Raw genomic sequence first — 19,776 nt, forward strand, 5'->3', positions numbered from 1 at the left:
AGGAATGAATAAGAAAGTAATAAAGAGAGTCTAGTTTTTTTCTTCATAGATCAATACCACTGGCCTTTGGGTATCAGAAATTCCAAGCACAAAACCCAGAGCTGACAAATGGTTCCTTAGGCTTCCATGTTCTGCCCATTTCGGCTGGGAGTGAGAGAGAGAAGAGCATGCTGGAAAGGTTATTTTAGGGCCTCAAGTATTCTGCTTCTCATCAACCCTTCCTTTCTGTAAGTGTTCTTGTGGGCTCTGGGACCTATATTCCCTGCTGATAAACACTCGAGCTTTCAATGGCCCAGGCACCACCATACCCAGGTCATGCCCACTGAGTTGCCTCAGGAAATTGGAACTTTCACCTGTCCACATACAGAGGGGTCATGCACAATGCAGCAGCTATTTCACATACGTTTTGAATTACATTTCATTTTTTAAAAAAGAGTTCAAGAGGACAAAAACTGATGTTGATCCATTTCAGACTGCACCAAGTCAGCAATAAAGTGAAGTGACGTTGAAAGGAGGTATTTCAAGCCCACGTGGCTCAGTAGGCTGCTCACATTTAGACTCAGGAGTCTCAGCGCAAGACACACTGCACAGGTGTGGAGGCTTGTTCAATTCTGGTTGCATTTGAGTTCCTGAAATCTGTTTACATGATGTCCCTTTGGATTTCAGCCGAGATGACACTTTTGTGTACAACAAAGTACAGTCATTGGAAAGTGGGCCAGCTGTCTCTACCAGCAACTAAATATTTTCCTTTCTGAAGAAGAATGCAGCTCTCCCAGGATTTCCAGGAGGGTCTCACTGTGAGCGTAACAAAATGCTTGCACAGAGATGATCTGGTTTAGCCCTCATTGCAACCTTAGGTCCCAGTATGTCCTCTAGGAGATCATAGCCTTTGGATCAGCAATGTGCTAAGGAAAAAACCTCACCTTCTTTTCCCTACAAGGTTCTTTATTTTCTTGAACATGAAACAAGTTTGAAAACCTAATGTACCGTATTTGTCAAGGATTGTATGGTACCACTTCACACAATCCTACTTATTTTGCAAAAGTGACATGTTTAGTTAAAAAAAATACAAGTGGCATAAGAATTATAGATGAACATCTAAGATTAACTAGCAATTAAGAAACACTTCTATGGGGTCTCAGGCTGCAATCTAAGCTGTGAGAGGGGATTTGAAACATTACATCAATATTGAGGTCCATTTAACCATTTGACCCTTCTGCTGGTGACAGAAACAGATTGATGGGACCCCAGCAAGTGATGAAGTCTCAGGGTGAGGGGACCTAGGATGGATGCTCAGAAATGCCAAGCATCAGCATCCAGCAACACTGATATTGTACTGCTATGGCTAGTAACCTTAGGTATATTGACACAGCTCTTAACAGACATTAACAGGAGAATGTGGGCATGGACCTTAGACTCCCCTTTCCCTGGTGGTATGAACCTTACTGGTGTAAATTCAGGGAAGTGCTGTCACTCAGAACCAGTGTTTCTTTGGCCTGCAGAATGGGAGTACTCATGTGGGGTTTCATAGGAGAGAAGGGAACTTCTTACCCTTCCCTGTGGTAAGTCAGCGAATAATTGGTAGGAAGTCCTCCATCTGTCCCAGGCCTCCACCAGCAGGTGAATGTTTCCTTATTGGGAGAACGACATTTAAAGATCTCAGGTTTTCCAGGAGGTAACTGTCCTAGAAAAAGGCGGAAGCCACTGCATCAATATTGAGGTCCATTTAACCATTTGACCCTTCTGCTGGTGACAGAAACAGATTGATGGGACCCAAGCCAGCGATGAAGTCTCAGGCTGAGGAGACCTAGGGTGGATGCTCAGGAATGCCAAGCATCAGCATCCAGCAACACTCCTCTGTGGGCTGCCCTAATGTTGGCAGGGCTCTTGGAGAGCTTTGTTCTGGGGTGTGTGTGTGTGTGTGTGTGTGTGTGTGTGTGTGTGTGTACTTTGAGACGGAGATAACAATAGCCTAGTGACCAACTGCAAAATTTCAACAAAGAATAAGCCTTGAATGCAAGATAGACACATATTGGTTGAAGAGTGTGTGGTGGCCCTTTTGTAATCCCACGAGGTCTGTAAAGCTGATACCCTCCCTCAGCCTAAGCGGACCATACAAAGAATCCTTCCCAGGTATGAGCAACCTGCGGACACTCTGGCAAAACACCACTCTATGGCACTTCTCCACTCCGCTCACCAATCTCCGTCTTTCTGCCATCCCCACACAATGAACTCAACTTGTTCCTGATCTTCTGTCCGTTCACTGCATCGCTGAAGCTCCCTGTATCCGGACGTCCCTTCCTTTCTCTTTCCCTTCACTTTTTCTTGATTTTTTTTTTTTTTGAGATGGAGTCTCGCTCTGTTGCCCAGGCTGGAGTGCAGTAGTGTGATCTTGGCTCACTGCAACCTCTACCTCCCGGGTTCAAGCAATTCTGCCTCAGCCTCCTGAGCAGCTGGGATTACAGGTGCACACCACCACACCCGGCTAAGTTTTTGTATTTTTAGTAGAAATGGGGTTTCACCATGTTGGTCAGGCTGGTCTCGAACTCCTGACCTCGTGCTCTGCCCACCTTGGCCTCCCAAACTGCTGGGATTACAGGCATGAGCTACTGCGCCTGGCCACTTTTCCTTGATTTTATTCAGCTTTGATCTTGTGACCCAGACTCACAGTCTGTCTCCTCATCCACCCCATCCCCATTTCTGAATCTTGGTTTTTAGTCCTTTTTTTTCTCTTAGATTTTCCTCTCTTTCCTGTGTGTGTGCGTGTGTGTGTGTGTGTGTGTGTGTGTGTGTGTGTGTGGTGAGGTTGCAAAGGGCTTCCTTTGGATACGTAGGGCTTGAAGAGTGTGTGGCCCTTTTGTAATCCCATAGGGTCTATAAAACTATAATTTGATGGATCTTTTTGGGGTAGGAAGTGTGGTAAGAGGTAGGAGAGTAGCCAGCTCCTCTCCTGGTTCTGAGCAACCACTATTATCTAAGAGCTGTACCCAGTTCCAGACTGGATGCTAGAAGGTCTCAGTGAGGTGGTATGAAAATACAACACCAAGGGTGTAAAATTTTTTAGTTGCCAAATCCCCAAAGCTCTTGGCAAGCGGGCTCCCATTTCTCTTGTTTGGATGTCAGGTTCAAAGAGGGACAGCAGAGCCCTGGGAGTTTGCCCTGATACTATGGGGCTGGGAAGCCATCATGCTCGCCTACATGACTTCAGCTGATCCTCCTTTTTGTCCAGCTGGATCCCCTAGCATTGAGTTCAGGATATCAGGAGCAGAGAGAAGCGCTTTCAGAGGTGGGTCAGCACCTCTGGGGGTTCTCTCTGTTTTCTCCTCTACCCCTCATGCAGGCTCCAAGGCCAGGGTTTCTAGTTGAGCACCAGAGCAGAAACAGCAGGTTAGGAGGAGACCTCAGTGAGGAGAAATGCATGGGAAGAGGATTCTCTAGGCAGAGTTGGACAGAAAGAGGAATTTAGTGGAATGGCATGTTGTGGGACACAGGCTGGAGCCCAGGACACCAGGCTGGTAGTGTCAGCTGGAACTCACCTACCCTCCTGCTCACAGGCCCTGCTAAAACCCATCCTTGCCAGCTGGGTCAGCTCTGCCAATATTTGTAACATTGCTCATCCTCTAGGGACAATTTATTTGGGATAATGTGTTGCTGGGAGTTACAGCAAAAATGCAAGTTTTTGTTTTGCTTTGATTTGTCATGAGTGGGGAGAAGTGTGTGAAGTAGAAAGAAAAGTTTATTTAAAAAATTCAAAGCCCATGGTTCCATAATGAGCACACTCAGAAGCCAATTAGGGTGATTATTGATTTCTTGAGTATTTAGTTTCTCTTGTGGGTCATTCTGACCTCTGCTTTCCCCTTTTTCTCTCTCTGAAAGCTTCTCTTTCTTATTTTACTGTTTATTAATAGTGCCTCCAGGAAGCTCAAGAGAGGAGGGTAGATTTATAAAATTACAATTAGACAAATGTTTCCTTCATCTACATTAGAGGATTAAGTTAAAATTAATGGACTTTCTCAATGCACAGAAACATGGAGAAAACCACACAGGAACCACACATACAGATATGTAGACGCCCACACAGAGCCCGCATCAAAAGTACACACACCACACACACACACACACACACACACAGAAATATACGCAGGTGCATACTCATGGAAGTACATACTGGTATGCACACAGGTACATGCAGAGAAGTGTGCACATATGGATATACACAGAACACACACAGACATACATAAAAGTATATACATACAGGTTCAGACAGAGAGGCATTTGCAGTCAGGTCCATATAGAAAAGTTAATATATACACAGGTACATATAGAAGTCTGCACACCCAGAAATGCACATGGGTTGACATACAGAAGTGTATATTCACAGGCACCCACCCTCTCATTTAGCTGTGGACTTCATTTCTCCTATTAGCACAGATAATAGAGTTGGCTGTACCTGCTTCCTGCCATGTAACAGCAACCTCTTATATCCCATCATGGTTTTTCAAAGAGTTTAATATACATTATTTCATCTGCAGTAGAGGAAACATCACTATTCTCACTTCGAGAGTTTGGAAACCCAGAGAGTTAGGTAACTGGCTCTAGGTCACACAACTAGAAACTGGCAGGACCTGGATTAGAACTCAGGTCCTGTCTTCTTCAGAGCTGTTTCATTACACTCCTGAAATGAGGACAGAAGGCAGAGAGCATGGTGATAAGATTTTGCATTAATTGCATTAATTTTTCTGCATTAACTTTAATGCAAAATATTGCAAATAATTTAACAGCAGCACATAACACAGCATTTTCATTTTTCATAATGGTATTGCAAGAAGACTGCAATGGACTCTCCACCCTGTTGACAAACACCCCAGGCAATGAAAGAGAGCATGATAGTCTCTTACTTACCATTCAGAAGGCATGTGTTGAGAAAAAGTAGCAAAGTGAAAATAGTTGCAGATGCCACATTTTCCTTCATGTTGGCTGCCTTCTCTTGCTGCAGGAAATGTATCAGAGGTTCACTGGAAGAGAAGGTACCAGGTAACTTTTGTGAAATGGCAATCTGGTCAGGCACATCCACCACTTTGTTCTGGGTGTTTGCAACTGATTGTTGCTCCTTGCTTAATGTGAATGACAAAATAGGAGGAAAGGAATGTAGGAAAATGTAACAGGGTCGGATGGCTTGGCACAGAAACATCAATTCATACACGCTGGGAAAATTTCCACCACCAGAGGTCCTCAGATGACAAGGTAGAGAGTTCAAGGGGCATCAAGGCAGTCAGTTCCTTTGCACACACCCCAGAGAAAAATTGTTCTCTTTCCACCCCATAGCCACCTAACAATATATCATCCATCTTACGTAACATAGATTGCATGTCCTACAGGAGAATCCTTCTACGAGGGCTCTTGCTCTGGTCCATCAGCCAAAAATTGTCCAGGATGAAAAGTCAGTACCCACAGTACAATCTCAACATAACCATACTGATTCCACCAAATTAGGGAGGCATTGAAGGTTCAAGCTGAGAAGGCTCTGGAAGTCTTCCGGGTTATATGCATTACCGCAAAGCGAACCATACAATGAACTCTAGTGAACCTCCACGTGGTTTCTTTCTCCTGTTTGGAAAGCCCCATAAACAAAAGGTAATAAATTCTGGTAATAATTTAAATTCCTTCGGTTTAGAGTATTAAGTAAATTTTGAACCTGCAGGGATTGGGAGTTTGGAGCAATTTATTATTAATACTATTATTATTACCCTTGGAACAACTTTCAAAGCCTCTAAATGTCCTTGTAAGAAAAAAGGATTTTTAAAGACATTTGGAAAAAAAGGCTCATTAGTCTTGTTGGACTTCAAACAACTGAGAAAACAATAGATTTAATGAGCTAAGTGTAAATTCTTAGAAATGCACGGCTTAAATTTCTCTTTAAATTTTTATTGTTTCATTTTGTTGTTGTTGTTGTTGTTTTAATCAAGGAAAGAACATTCAGGATCAAAGCTGCCCATCTTGGGACATTTGAAACGTCTGTGTTTGATGAGCCCCTGAAAGACCAGCTTTTGCCACTGCTCCTTGTGGGACATACTCAGAAATGGAGAAACCATAGCAACAGTAGAGGTTTGGGCACCAGGTACCATCAATTAGCTTTTTTTTTTTTTTTTTTTTTTTTTTTGAGACGGAGTCTCGCTCTTTTGCCCAGGCTGGAGTGCAGTGGCGCGATCTGGGCTCACTGCAAGCTCCGCCCCCCGGGTTCACGCCATTCTCCTGCCTCAGCCTCCCGAGGAGCTGGGACTACAGGCGCCCACCACGATGCCCGGCTAATTTTTTTTGTATTTTTAGTAGAGACGGGGTTTCACCGTGTTAGCCAGGATGGTCTCGCTCTCCTGACCTCGTGATCCACCCGCCTTGGCTTCCCAAAGTGCTGGGATTACAGGCATGAGCCACCGCGCCCGGCCAAGTAGCTCTTTTATACTGAGGCTCCAGCTTCAGTAAAGGATCCCGGTCCAGCGGTGGATCCTGTGAGGTGACCCATATTTTGTTCTTTTGGGGACCTTCTACCTGCTCCTACAAGATTCCTTCCAAACAAATGCCCTCCCAGGGTGCACTTTCTAAATCACCCACTGCATCTCACCCCTGAGGGTCATCTAATTAAAATCAAGTGGATAAAGGCTCCTACTGGGTTTAAAATAATGCCTAACACTTCTGGAGCATCTATTATGGGCAGGCACTGGGGAAAGTTAAGTACCTTAATCATGTAAATTTCATTTTGTTATCCAGCAGCCCCGTGAGCAGGTACAGGTTTTAACGGCTGAGCAAATGGAAGTACAGAGATTTAGTAGATTGTCCGTGTCCGTCAGGTGCCCATGGGAGAAAGATACCTGGGAAACTTGAGAGCCACTGAGAGATCATCCTGACTTGTGGAAAGTCTGTGATGGGGGTGCAATTATTCCCCCTCTGTGGGAGAGATGGTGGAGACAACAGCCACCGACCCATGGTGAGCAACATCAAGCCTTGGGTGAGTGTGGCATTCTGAGTAGGGGCAGGAGAGCCAGAGCCGAGAGAGGCCTTCTCAGCTACTGCCCTACTTATGCCCATGGACCTTAAATACTGTTGATCTCGTGAATCCAGCCTTATTAGGTACATATAGCCCCAAATGGTTTTTTATCCTGCTGATCTGGTGATCTCAGCCTGGCTTAGAGATGAGATTCTATCCACTGGCTGAAGACTTTCTATAATATCCCTTTATTGAGACTTCCTTTCTCTTTTGGGCATTGCACTAACATGCTTAAGATCAACATGCTATAAATCAGACCTTCCTGGTGAGGTTGGCTGCTATCTGGAGAGCTTTGCCAAAGCAGGGCTCCATGCGTTTTGCAAAAGAAACTCTGGGATGGGAAGCAGAGTGGGTCAGGCAGCAGTAGATATTAGATATTGTCATCTGCTTACATGTTCTCATGTGCTAGTACAGGATCAAAGAAACTCTCCTAAATAAAGTTTTCCTATAATAATGTCTTCAGGAAGTATTCTATGAATGAAAAAAAACTTCCCTTTAGGATTTCCTGAGACACATCCTGGAATCTAGTTAGTATTATGCACTTTCTAATGCCTAAAATCCCCATGCCAGAGAATTAGACATACTCAGAGTGGTGTCATGGTTGTGTTTCAACAATGATTTCCCAACTCATCCTGCATTTTCTTCCCAGGAAGGCAAACACAATGGGGGCAATTTAACCTTTAGAGAAAGACAATCACAACTTCTCACCCCTAAAGGGGCTACGCTAAATGTTAATTAACTCTGATCACACAAGGAGATGCTTCTCAGCACTAGGCACATCACTTGTTTATCCACCAACCTTTTTTTTTTTTTTTATGGCTGGCAGACACTAAGCTGGGGATAAATTAGGTTTTTGTCTCCTGAGTCCACCCTGCATTGCACTCAAGATCTTGATCAAGAACAGGCATGGCCCTTCTTATTCTCTCCCAATTGGGACTGGAATATCCAATGAGGGTCCTCATCTTTTTAAGATGTTATAGCAGCAAATGGCTCCAAATATTTGCAGTTCGGTTAGCAAAAAGTCAGCCCCACACATCCTAGGGACTATTGTCTTAGGCATCACTCCTCAGCAGCTCCTTGGTTTTGACTGAGGGTTGAAACTGTAAGTGGTGGATCTGAAGAGCAGGTTTGTAGCAAGTTTGCAGCCCCCACACCTTGCCCATGGCTAGCTGCCTTGGTTTCCTTGTTCCCAATCTTCGAAGACTCTCTTACCCTTAAGCTCCTCCCCTTACCATATTCAAATATGCCTTCCCACCACGCTGTGGCCCACCGTGGTATGAACGCCAAGAAAAGTCCCTTCTCCCTCGTGTTGCTCGGCATCAATGCTGATCCTGTTTAGGCCCTCTCTTTCCAAAAGCCTCTCTTCATTCTCCCTTCCATTAAGCCAAGTCTCTTCCACAGAGGCCAACAGTTGAGAAAAAGGCCCAGCAGCTTGTGCTTTTGAGAAACTAGAGCCAGTCTCCCTACATGGAAAATCGGGGCCACACTCCCATGGCCTGGGCTGACCGTACTATCCACATTAGGAAGGGAATGCCATAGGAGAGGAGGCAGTGTGGCCTCATGAGAGTTAAAAATAAACCAGATCTGAGCTCCCAACATACCACTCCCCACTGTCAACCCCTCATCCTCTGCAATACCCTCTCTTAGACTTCACCTTTATGTTCTGGCCGATGCAGTCCCCGAGCCAATCCTGCCTGCCAGCAATCTCAGCCCTTCCATTCTGTGGAACTTACTCCCAAGACTGGTATCCAGTGATCCCCCTGAGTACAGTCCCCAACCTGTCCTGCCGTATCTGTTGCCGCAACCTTCTACTGAGGTTTTTGACTCAGTTTTCCTAACTCCAGAAATGGACCTACCATTAGGGTCCGGAAATGGACCCTGCCATCCCTGTTAGACAGGGATTCCGAGGTTCTTTTTAGCTCTTGCAAACTCAGTTCCTGGATAATCAAGCAAGGCCCAATCCAACATTTGCATTTTAGACTATCATACATATGACATGCACAAATTGTAAGTACAGTCACATGCCACATAATGACATTTTGGTTAATGATGGACCACATATATGATGGTGGTCCCATAAGATTATAATGCTGTATGTTTACTGTTCTTTTTCTATGTTTAGATATATTTAGATACACAAACATATACCATTCTGTAACAATTGCCTACAGTATTCAGTTCTGTGACAGCTGTATATAGGTTTGTAGCCTGGGAGCAATAGGCTATGTCATCTAGCCTAGGTGTGTAGTAGGCTGTACAATCTAGGTTTGTATAAGTACACTCTATGATGTTGGCACAACAATGAAATCTCCTGACACATTTCTCAGAACTTAGCCCTATCATTAAGTGACATTAATGACTGTATTCTGCTCAGTGAAGTATCACAAAGAGAATATATCTATGTTACCACTCAGGTCAAGAGATTAACCCCAGTAGCACCCCAGAAATCCAACTTGCACCTCCTCCCAATCTCTACCTTCTCCTTCCTGATAGAAACCATTCTTCCAACTTCTAACAGTACAGATTAATTTTACCTGCCTTTGAACTTTATATAAATAGGATCATACAACATGCATTTTTTGAGTGTGTGTGTGTCTGGCTTCTTTCATTTCACATGGTTGTAGGATTCATCCTTGTTGTTACATGTAGTTTTACATAATTCATTTTCATTTCATCTCATTCATTTTCATTCACGTTATATTGAATGAAATACCATAACTCATTTATTCATTCTACTGTGTTGATGGACATTTGAGTTGTTTCCAGGTTTTGGCAAACTTTGGGTTTTGCTGAGACTGATCAAAACTCGAATGGCAGGGAAGCCCTGTGCATTTCATAATCACTCTGTGCTACCCGCCATATCTCCTATTAATCCAAATTAAATTTCAAGTGCCTTTTTTTGTCCTAAAAAGGCAAAAAGTCTCATTTCTTGCAAACAAATTTTGAATACATTCATCCATTGTTTTCAGTATTAGGCATTGTGTTAAGGGCTTCCTTCAGGGTCCTCAGCCCACTGGGTTTCCTTACCTGCCTTGTTCTACCTGGGTTAGATGGCCTGAGGCTAACATAACAGGAAGCAAACCCCACATCAGGTACCATTTGATTTCCAGGAGTTGGGCTTTTTTTTTTTTTTTTTTTGAGACAGGGTCTTGTTCTGTTGCCCAGGCTGGAATGCAGTGGCATGATCACTGTTCACTGCAGCCTGGACCTCCCTGGGCTCAGGTGATTCTCCCACCTCAGCCTCCTGAGTAGCGGGGACTACAGGCACGTGCCATCAACACCCAGCCAATTTTTGTATATTCTGCAGTGACGGGGTTTCGCCATGTTGCCCAGGCTGGTCTCAAACTCCTGAGCTCAGGAAATTTACCCGCCTTGGCCTCCCAGAGTTCTATGATTACAGGCATGAGCCACTGCACGTGGCAAGAAGTTGGAGTTTTCTTTCCAGTACAGAATGCCAACACTTAATCTGGAAAATAAAGGACGTAGTGTGCTCAGGGTGGGAAGAGGAACAGTAGGGATTAGCTATTACATACCAGGCTAAAGATTAAGACTGTTATACAAGCTCTGCCCAATGTCAACAGTCAATGATTGTGAATAAATGAAGCCCAAAGGGTGAAAAAAACAGAACAAGATTCTAAGACATGGGACAAAACTCTGCATATAGGAAGACTGGTCCCACGCTGGTATTTCAAACACTAGACTTACAGCTGGCACAGTTTTCAGTATTTGACAAGGGAATCTAAAGAAGTTTTAAGGAGAACATGGCAGCCACTCTTTCAGGAAGACATTAAAAACTGGGGATATAGTGCCAAGAGAACCCTGGCCCGCAGGTGGGGAGATGAAAGTTCCAGCTGTTCTTGCTTTGTCAATAATTGGCTTCACACAAACATGTGCCCACAATGAATGTTTATCTGCCTATAGTCCAGGCAGCATATCTATGCATTTGTCTGTGAAAGTTCACAAGAGGACACTTGCTCATGTGGTCATTCATTATTATTTTTTATCATCACCATTATCCAGTTTACAGTTTTCTGTTTCTTGAGCAAGTTTCCATCTTGTACCCTGTTTTGAGGTACCCATTGGGGAAAACATCCAGAACTTTCCGTAGTGAATTACTTTTATATAAAATGTTTATCACCTTACAATCTGGCAGTTTAGTCAGGCGAAAGTAATTAGAATAGTATAGAGGCTGCTGTAAAATGTTCACCTCTGATTCCAGATATTCCCCTGCCCCTCTCCTAGAAACCCCAAAGGTTCCACTGAGGAAAGAACTTCCTGAAGACTCTGCACTCTGTGAAGATCATCAAGAGGAGCGCATGTGCTGTGCATGGTGATGGCTGCATTTGGTAAGAGGTAGATGATCAGCAGAGATAGGATTTGTCTAAACAAGAGCTGACTTAGGCCTTGGGCCACTCAGGAATACCTATGAAAAACCATCTCCTGGCTTCTAACCTAGTCAGGGCAAATTACTGCAATCTGATATATGTGCCTTTGCACTGGAGTCACTTTAATAACATAGAACACCGATGCTTCCCCATGCTGGAAGTATTGCTTCCAAATCTAATCACATTAACTCCACTCACTCACCACAGCTTCCTCATCCTAGCAACATCTTTTATCCCAGGGAGGCTTGTTTTCGAGGAGTCTTTTTGGCTTAAAGGCAGGAATAGGAATTGGGTGAGTATCAATTCCCCCCAGCCAGTGCACATGTAGGACAGATGGTGGAAAATCCATGCTGGCCTGATTTTCAGAGGAACTAGTCCCTCACGAGATCATCAATCAGTTACTAACAATCAAAAAACGCCCATAAATCATACATTATGTTTTGCAGTTTACAAAGCTGTTCTATAGACATCAGTGGTTTTTAATCCAGGATTCCCATTACAGTCCAAGGACTATCTTAAATTTCTTTTTTTTTTTTTGAGACAGAATCTTGTTCTGATGCCCAGGCAGGAGTGCAGTGACATGATTTCAGCTCACTACAGCCTCTGCCTTCTGGGTTCAACTGATTCTGGTGCCTCAGTCACCAGAGTAGCTGAGATTACAGATCTGCGCCACTACGCCTGGCTAATTTTTGTGTTTTCAGTAGAGATGGGCTTTACCATGTTGACCAGGCTGGTCTTGAACTCCTGGTCTCAAGTGCTGTGCCTCAACCTCCCAAAGTGCTGGGATTACAGGCGTGAGCCACTGTGCCCGGCCTTAAAATTTCTCATTCCTTTGTTTTGTCCCTGGACATTCTCACTAATTGGCTCAGAATTGAGCCCCCTTGGAAGGACATGGGCATTTTAAATAAACTTTCCAGATGATTCTAAATTAAAGCTGGGGTTGAAAACCACTGACTTACGTGCTATCACCTGACACGTAAGTTCTCTGAGTCCTCTAAGGCAGCCTTCCTCTTGATAACAGCTGACTCAGCATGCTCCCCATATAACACCTCCAATAGGAGGCAATTTTATCTCAAAAGCCTCCCATGTTCTCAGACCTGTGTGCCAATAAAATCAGAAAACTCTTGTACAGAATACACTTATAAATATATAAAAACATTTATAATATCACATGCGAAATGTTTATATGTGATCGACTGCATGCCAGGCACTGTTTTGTTAACTCGCTTCACCCTCACAACAAGCTTGAGGTGTAGGTATGATTATTATTCCTGTCTAACAGATGAGGACACTGAGGCCCAGAAAGGGTCTGTGAGTTGTCCAAGGTCACACAGCTAGTGAGCTGGATATGGAGGAAGAAGATCTCAGGATTTGATCTCTGGGGTCTGTGCTAACTATCACACTTTCAAATGTGCAATGGCCCTCCTTTAAGGAGCTCCAGAAGTACAAAATCCATGCTGGCTGTGAGGAGTGGGGACAGGTCAGAGGACCTTAGGGTTGTAGCTTCTGAGCCCTCTAAGGCAGCCCTCCTCCTAATAATGGCTCACTCAGCATGCTCCCCCAACCCAAAGGCAGCTCTGATGTTGAAGGCTGTGGGAACCAGGGATAGCTCTTCAATAGCAGTAGGTATTCCTGGGGCATCATACCTGGGCACCACAGTCTACTTCAGATCAAATGTGTGAAAATCTTTGGACAGGGTGACCCTAGGAAGGGGCATTTTTAACAAGCACTTAGATGATTCTTATCAAGTTCAAGTTTTAGAGCCTGAGCTCAAGCTGAGAGGGGCAGGAAAGGAACATGCAGTGGAGGAGGCAGAGTGGCTTCCTCTCTATGGGAAATGTTGTATTTAGAACTTAGAGGTTTTGGGGGTGTGATCTGTTGGTTTATTGTCCCCAACTATTTGCTTCCTCCCAGCCATAGGATTGCATATCCCTACCCACTGTCATGGGAGGTACTCGTGCATTCTGTGAGAGGAGTACACATCCCACCTCAATCACTTTGGACTTGGCCATGTGAAAAGCTATGGCCCAAGGGATGTGAATGGTTGTGATGTTTTTTTGCCGTGTTTAACCTGAAGCTTAAATGCAATTGGATGGTTTGTCTTAGGTCTCCTTGCTCTTGTTCTCCACTGCCCTTAGGATGTCACAGATAGTGTCTATACCCTTAGTTTGGGTTTTAAAATGAGAAGACAGGTGGAACCCCACTGAGCCCAGCTGAACCTAGCCAATTCTAGCAGAGCCACAGCCAATCTGCTGCTGACTCACAGTCCTCATGTAAAGTGAGCGAAGAGTAAATGTTGTTGTAAGCCACAGAGATGTCACTGTTGTTTGTTTGTTACTAATTGCAAAACTAATACAGGGCAAGAGTAGGAGGAGGACATAAGTTTTGCAAGACTTCAAACAAGATTATTTTTTCACAGATGGAGCTCTGTGTATGTTATATACGTGTGTGAATGTGCTGTTCATCCAAACACAAAATAACTTTTCTTTGCCATAAAAGTCACTACTGTATTCATAACAATTTTGTCTATTGTTATATATTAATATCTAGAAACTCAAGCTTTGAAGGTGGGAAGGAAAATTAAAATAAAACATAAATTATTGGCATACTGGCACTGCTTATTTGTCTCAGGAGGAAGGGAACATCAGGGGAATCATATAGAATCATTATAGAATCATGGGATTTTGGACCTTTAAGGGACCCAAAGACTTGAAAGGTACTCTAATTCAACCCCTCACTTTAACACATGGGGAAACTGAGGCCTGGAAAAATGAAGTGCCTTGTCCAAATGCTTTGTGGGAGAATCTTTGGAGCTTGAGGATGGGCACAACTGAGAACACTGACAAGTCTAAGAAGAAACTCTCAGGAACGTTGCTGAATGTATTTTCCCACTCTGATTCCTGCTTTCCCTATCCTCTCAGTTAGAACCTTGGAATCCATTCATAGGCATAGTAAAAACATCAGATGTCCATCAGAATTTGGTTTTCTTTTCCTTTCTGGCCACACAGTTAAAGTTACTTCATTGCCTCCCCTGTCGTTAGATGAGGCCAGGTGATGAAGTGGTGGCCTCTGAAAGTGGGTAGAAATAACATACAGTAACGCACTGAATGACAAACTTTGTCCACTATAGACTACATATATGGTGGTGGTCCCATAAGATGACAATGGAGCTGAAAAATTCCTATTTCCTAGTGATGTCAGGGCCATTCTAACATCATAACGTAATGCATTACGCCGTGTTTGTGGTGACACTGGTGTAAACAAATCTACTGCACTGCTAGTCGTATAAAAGTAGAGCACATACAATTATGTGCAGTATATAATACTTGATAATAACTATGTTACTGGTTTGTGTCTTTACTATACTATACTTTTTATTGTTATTTTACAGTGTACTCCTTCTATTTATAAAAAAAAAGTTAACTGTAAAATACCCTCAGGCAGATCCTTCAGGAGGTATTCCAGAAGGCACTGTTGTCATGAGATGACAGCTCCATGCGTGCTATTATCCTTGAAGAACTTCAAATGGGACAAGATGTGGAGGTGAAAGATAGTGATAGGGATGATCCAGACACTGTGTAGTCCTAGGCTAATGTGAGTGTTTGTATCTTAGTTTTTAACAAAAAAGTTTAAAAAGTAAAACAAAAATAAAAACTTTTAAAAATAGAAAAAAGTTTATAGTATAAGTATATAAAGAAGGAAAATGTTTCGGTACAGCTGAACAATGTGTTTGTGTTTTAAGCCAAGTATTATTACAAAATAGTCAAGGCCAGGCACGGTGGCTCACGCCTGTAATCCCGGCACTTTGGGAGGCCGAGGCAGGCAGATCATGAGGTCAGGAGTTTGAGACCAGCCTGGCCAACATGGGGAAACCCTATCTCTACTAAAACTACAAAAAATATTAGCTGGGCCTGGTGGCTGGCACCTGTAATCCCAGCTACTTGGGAGGCTGGGGCAGGAGAATCATTCGAACTGGGAGGCGGAGTTTGCAGTGAGCCGAGATTTGCAGCGAGCCATTGCACTCCAGCCTGGGCGACAGGGTGAGACTCTGTCTCAAAAAAAAAGAAAAAAAAAAGTCAAAATGAGTTTAAGAAAGTTTATAAAGTTAAAAAGTTACAGCAAGCTAAGGTTAATTTATTATTGAAGAAAAAAATTTTTAAAAAAATTTGGTGTAGCTTCAGTGTACAGTGTATATAAAGTCCACAGTAGTGTACAGTAACTTCCCAGGACTTCACATTCAGTCGCCACTCAATCACTGACTCACCCAGAGCAACTCCCAGTCCTGCAAGCTTTATTCATGGTAAGTACCCCATACAGGTGTACCATTTTTAAAAATCTTTTATACTGTGTTTTTACTATACCTTTCCTATGTTTAGATACACAAATACTTACCATTGTGTTACAATTGCCTGTAGTATTCGGTAAAGTAAAATGTTGTATAGGATTGTAGCCTAGGAGCAATAGCCTATCCCATATAGCCTAGGTGTGCAGCAGACTATCCCCTCTAGGTTTGTGTAAGTACACTTTATGATGTTCAAGCAACAACAAGATCACCTAAGGATGCATTTCTCAAAAGGTATCCCCATTGTCAAGTGATGCATGACTGTACTTCTAGCCTAGTCCTGGTCTTTAAAGCTTTTTATATATTCTCCCCTCTATTTCTCTCTCCTCCATTACTGGCCTGAAGAAGATGAAATTGAGGACTGTGAGGTCCTAAAAGCTCAGTATAGCCAATAGATGAAAGGCTCTTGAGTTCATGCTGACCCCCAGCAAACTGTCACATGGGTGAGAAATAAACCTTTGGTTGTTGTGCTCTGAGCTAAGAGGCTGGGTGTTAAAATGGCTAGCTTTATTTAGTTGGGCAAATCTAGGGACAATCCAGAGACAACCAGTACAGCCTAGCGTAGATGGTAACTACTACATTTAACCAAGTAGAAGAGCAGTGATTAAGACGGAAGCCTCCAACGCCTGACCCACTGCCATTGTCCCATCTGGAATACCATCATCAAAGTTCCCGAATAATCTCAGTTTGGCTTCGTCTACATATTCAGCCCCCTACACTGTCACCTGTAAACATGTCTACAGGTGTTCAACAACACCTGTTGGGTGACTATTTTTATAAAGTCATATAGAATGCACTATTCTCATGTACAGATCCATGGAACAGCACTCGGCCTTGAGTTGTGCAACTCTTTTCCATTAATCAACAGGCTTTCCATATTACTAAGGGATAGGTTCTGAGACCTTCTTGATTCCTCCAGTAACCACTTTGTGTCCATTAATTTGAACTCAAGGGCAGATGGGTGACAAAGCCCACTGAGTTGTGGCTGCAAGGTGGTTGGGCTAATAGCTGAAGTGAATAAAAATTGCAGTATCAGAAATCAAGGAAATGTGGAGACTGTCAAGAACTGGCACAACCTCCATTGTGAAATCTTCAACTAGCAAGGCAATAATAATTCTCAGCCCATTCTTCCTTTTCCTTCATAAATGCACACAATTAAAACATATTTTTCTGGCATCATCATGTCTAAATATCTAAAACACACCCTTTCAGGAATGAAAACCTATATATATATATGAAAACATATATATATATAGATAGATAGATTTTTTTTTTAGATAGAGTCTTGCTCTGTCACCCTGGCTTGAGTACAGTGGCACGATCTCGGCTTACTTTAACCTTCGCCTCCAGGGTTCAAATGATTCTCCTGCCTCAATCTCTGGAGTAGCTGGGATTATAGGTGTGCACCACCACACCCAGCTAATTTTTTTGTTTTTTTAGTAGAGACGGGGTTTCACCCTGTTGGCAAGGATGGTCTCCATCTCTTGACCTCGTGATCCACCCGCCTTGGCCTCCGAAAATGCTGTGATTACAGATGTAAGCCACCATGCCCAGCCAAACTTTTATATTTTAATCAATTGGGTGCACACTTCTAAAAAATGAGGCCCTTCTCTGACTTCCTAATTGAAACTTTTTATGGAATACTGGGGTCATTTATGAATATAAAAATTATGGTGTGATATGGTGGATATAGGATATGCTCAGCTGCTCCTACAGATCAAGGGCTTGTTGCCAAAATCAAATGCCTAGGACTTGAGCATTTTAAGTTTCTGAGTCTTCTTTTTATAGCCTCCTTCCCTCCCTCCATCCTTTTGCCCATCTCTCCTCTCTCCTTTTGTTTTTAATGTCTTCTTTCTTTCCTTCTTTCTTTCCTTCTTTTCTCTCTCTCTCTTTTCTGTCTTTCTCCCTTCCTACCTTCCTTCCTTCCTTTTTCTCTGTCTCTTTTCTTTCTTTCTTTTCTTTCTTTCTTTTCTTTTCTTTCTTTTTCTTTCTTTCTTTCTGACAGAGTCTTGCTCTGTTGCCCAGGCTGGAGTGCAGTGGCCCAGTCTTGGGTTCCAGAAATTCTGTCTTAGCCTCCTGAATAGCTGGGACTACAGGCACACACCATTATGCTCAGCTAATTTTTGTGTTTTTAGTAGAGATGGGATTTCACCATATTGGTCAGGCTGGTCTCGAACTCCTGACTTCAGGTGATCCACCTGCCTTGGCATCCCAAAGTGCTTTTTCTTTTTTAATGTATTTTTCTTTACATTCAATTGAACAGCTAATAGTTCTCACTTTTGTTAGCTGACTCCCTTCTAGATGACTCAAGATAGTTTCTTCTAGCCCCTTCCACTCTATTGTTGCTTCTGATCTGATATGAATTAAAAAACCCAATAACTAAATTTTAGAAAATTAAGGTGATTTCAGATAAGAATAACTAAGTTCTGAGCGATGACTGAAGGAATTTCCTACCAAACCTGTAGGTAAATAGATTTTGTTGTATCTATTTTGCTCAAAAACCTATTTACCTTGCTTCCTGGATCTCATATATGTTCCAGATAGTTAAGGTTGCTGGATAGGTGAGTTTTAAATAGTGATGCATTTCTGTGTCCCAAAGTAAGACTACTGAACTTAGAAAAATATGGTATAGTATGTTTAACATCTTAAAAGGCAAGTGCTATCGTCAATTATAATAGGCTCTCTCTATTGCTTAATAAGTCCTCCATGCCACTAGTGCATATCAGCAAAGGGTACAGCTAACTCCCCGTTGGTTGCTAGGCTTCCTGGGCCAACGGAAGTAGAGTGGGCTTCTGCAAATGTCTGCACATTCGGCTACTAGGATATTAGCTTGGCAGATCCCAGTAAATCTTCATTGACTCACTGCTTTACAATAAAAAAGAGCATCACTTTGTACAGCATATAATCAATGGTGTGTCTTCCAAACATTCCTCTCTGAAACCACTAATGTTTAAAAAAAGAGATTGGGAAGTCAAAACTAAAAATGTTAGTCAATTTCTCTTTATCTGTGTAAACACTCTTCTTAGTAGTTTACCCATGATGGTTTTTCATCCTTGGCCTAGAAAACATCCTATTGTCACATATCCATGCCTCTATACTCAGTTTGGGAGACAGCAATTAATATTATCATAAGAACAATAGAATTTGGAAGGGAAGTTTGATGCTTTGCTGATACTCTCAATTATAGCAATTGTCAGTTTATTTGCAAGTCAAAATATAAATGGCTTGGGATGCTTTCATGTGTGTGCCTAAGCAGAAGGGCTGACAAACACCTGAATGTATTTTTGAATGTCCTTGATTGCCTAAAAGATCCTATTATAATATTTTCCTTTTTTTTTTTTTAAAGCTCTATAAGTGCATGTGCCCAGGCAAACAGAGCCCAAGTGAGGCTAGTGGGTCAGTATGGGAAGAGCAATAGATCATGTTCACTTTTATATCCTGTACAGTTCAAAAGAGGGGTTTCCTGCTTAGCACAAATGTTCTGAGAACACAGTAGCACTTAGCTCCTTACAGAATGAAGGATGAGTAACCAGGCAGGACTGCCTCTAAATGGCAGCCTTTGCTCTCACCCTCCACCCATGTGTAGGGCACACTGAACTGTATGTCACTTGAGGTATTAATAAGCGCAAGGATAGGGGTTACAAGATGGCCAAATAGGAACAGCTCCAGTCCACAGCTCCCAGCATGAGCAATGCAGAAGATGGGTGATTTCTGCATTTCCAACTGAGGTACCGGGTTCACCTCACTGGGGCTTGTTGGACAGTGGATGCAGCCCATGGAGCGTCAGCCGAAGTAGGGTGGGGCATTGCCTCACCCGGGAAGTGCAAGGGTTCGGGGAATTCCCTTTACTAGCCAAGGGAAGCCATGACAGACGGTACTTGGAAAATTGGGACACTCCCACCCTAATACTGCGTTTTTCCAATGGTCTTAGCAAATGGCACACCAGAAGATTATATCCTGCACCTGGCTCAGAGGTTCCTATGCCCACAGAGCCTTGCTCACTGCTA

The 19,776-nt window shown here is 43.0% G+C and overlaps 1 protein-coding gene across 2 annotated transcripts in view; it reads right to left on the reverse strand.

Moving 5' to 3' along the window:
• The window catches only part of PRLR (prolactin receptor), a 176,032-nt gene that overhangs the window by 28,918 nt on the left and 127,338 nt on the right, over positions 1-19,776 (reverse strand). The window contains exons 3-4 of one of the 2 annotated variants that reach the window (XM_003274943.4): positions 4,903-5,015; positions 1,552-1,684 (exon numbers count right to left, since the gene is read on the reverse strand). In XM_003274943.4, the coding sequence (XP_003274991.2) occupies positions 1,552-1,684; positions 4,903-4,972 (203 nt within the window). In that variant the 5' untranslated portion in view covers positions 4,973-5,015. The remainder of the gene's footprint in view (positions 1-1,551; positions 1,685-4,902; positions 5,016-19,776) is intronic. The other variant, XM_012501712.2, reaches the window with a different exon arrangement.

This window comes from Nomascus leucogenys, chromosome 6, assembly GCF_006542625.1.
Source record: "Nomascus leucogenys isolate Asia chromosome 6, Asia_NLE_v1, whole genome shotgun sequence".
Lineage (NCBI taxonomy): Eukaryota > Metazoa > Chordata > Mammalia > Primates > Hylobatidae > Nomascus > Nomascus leucogenys.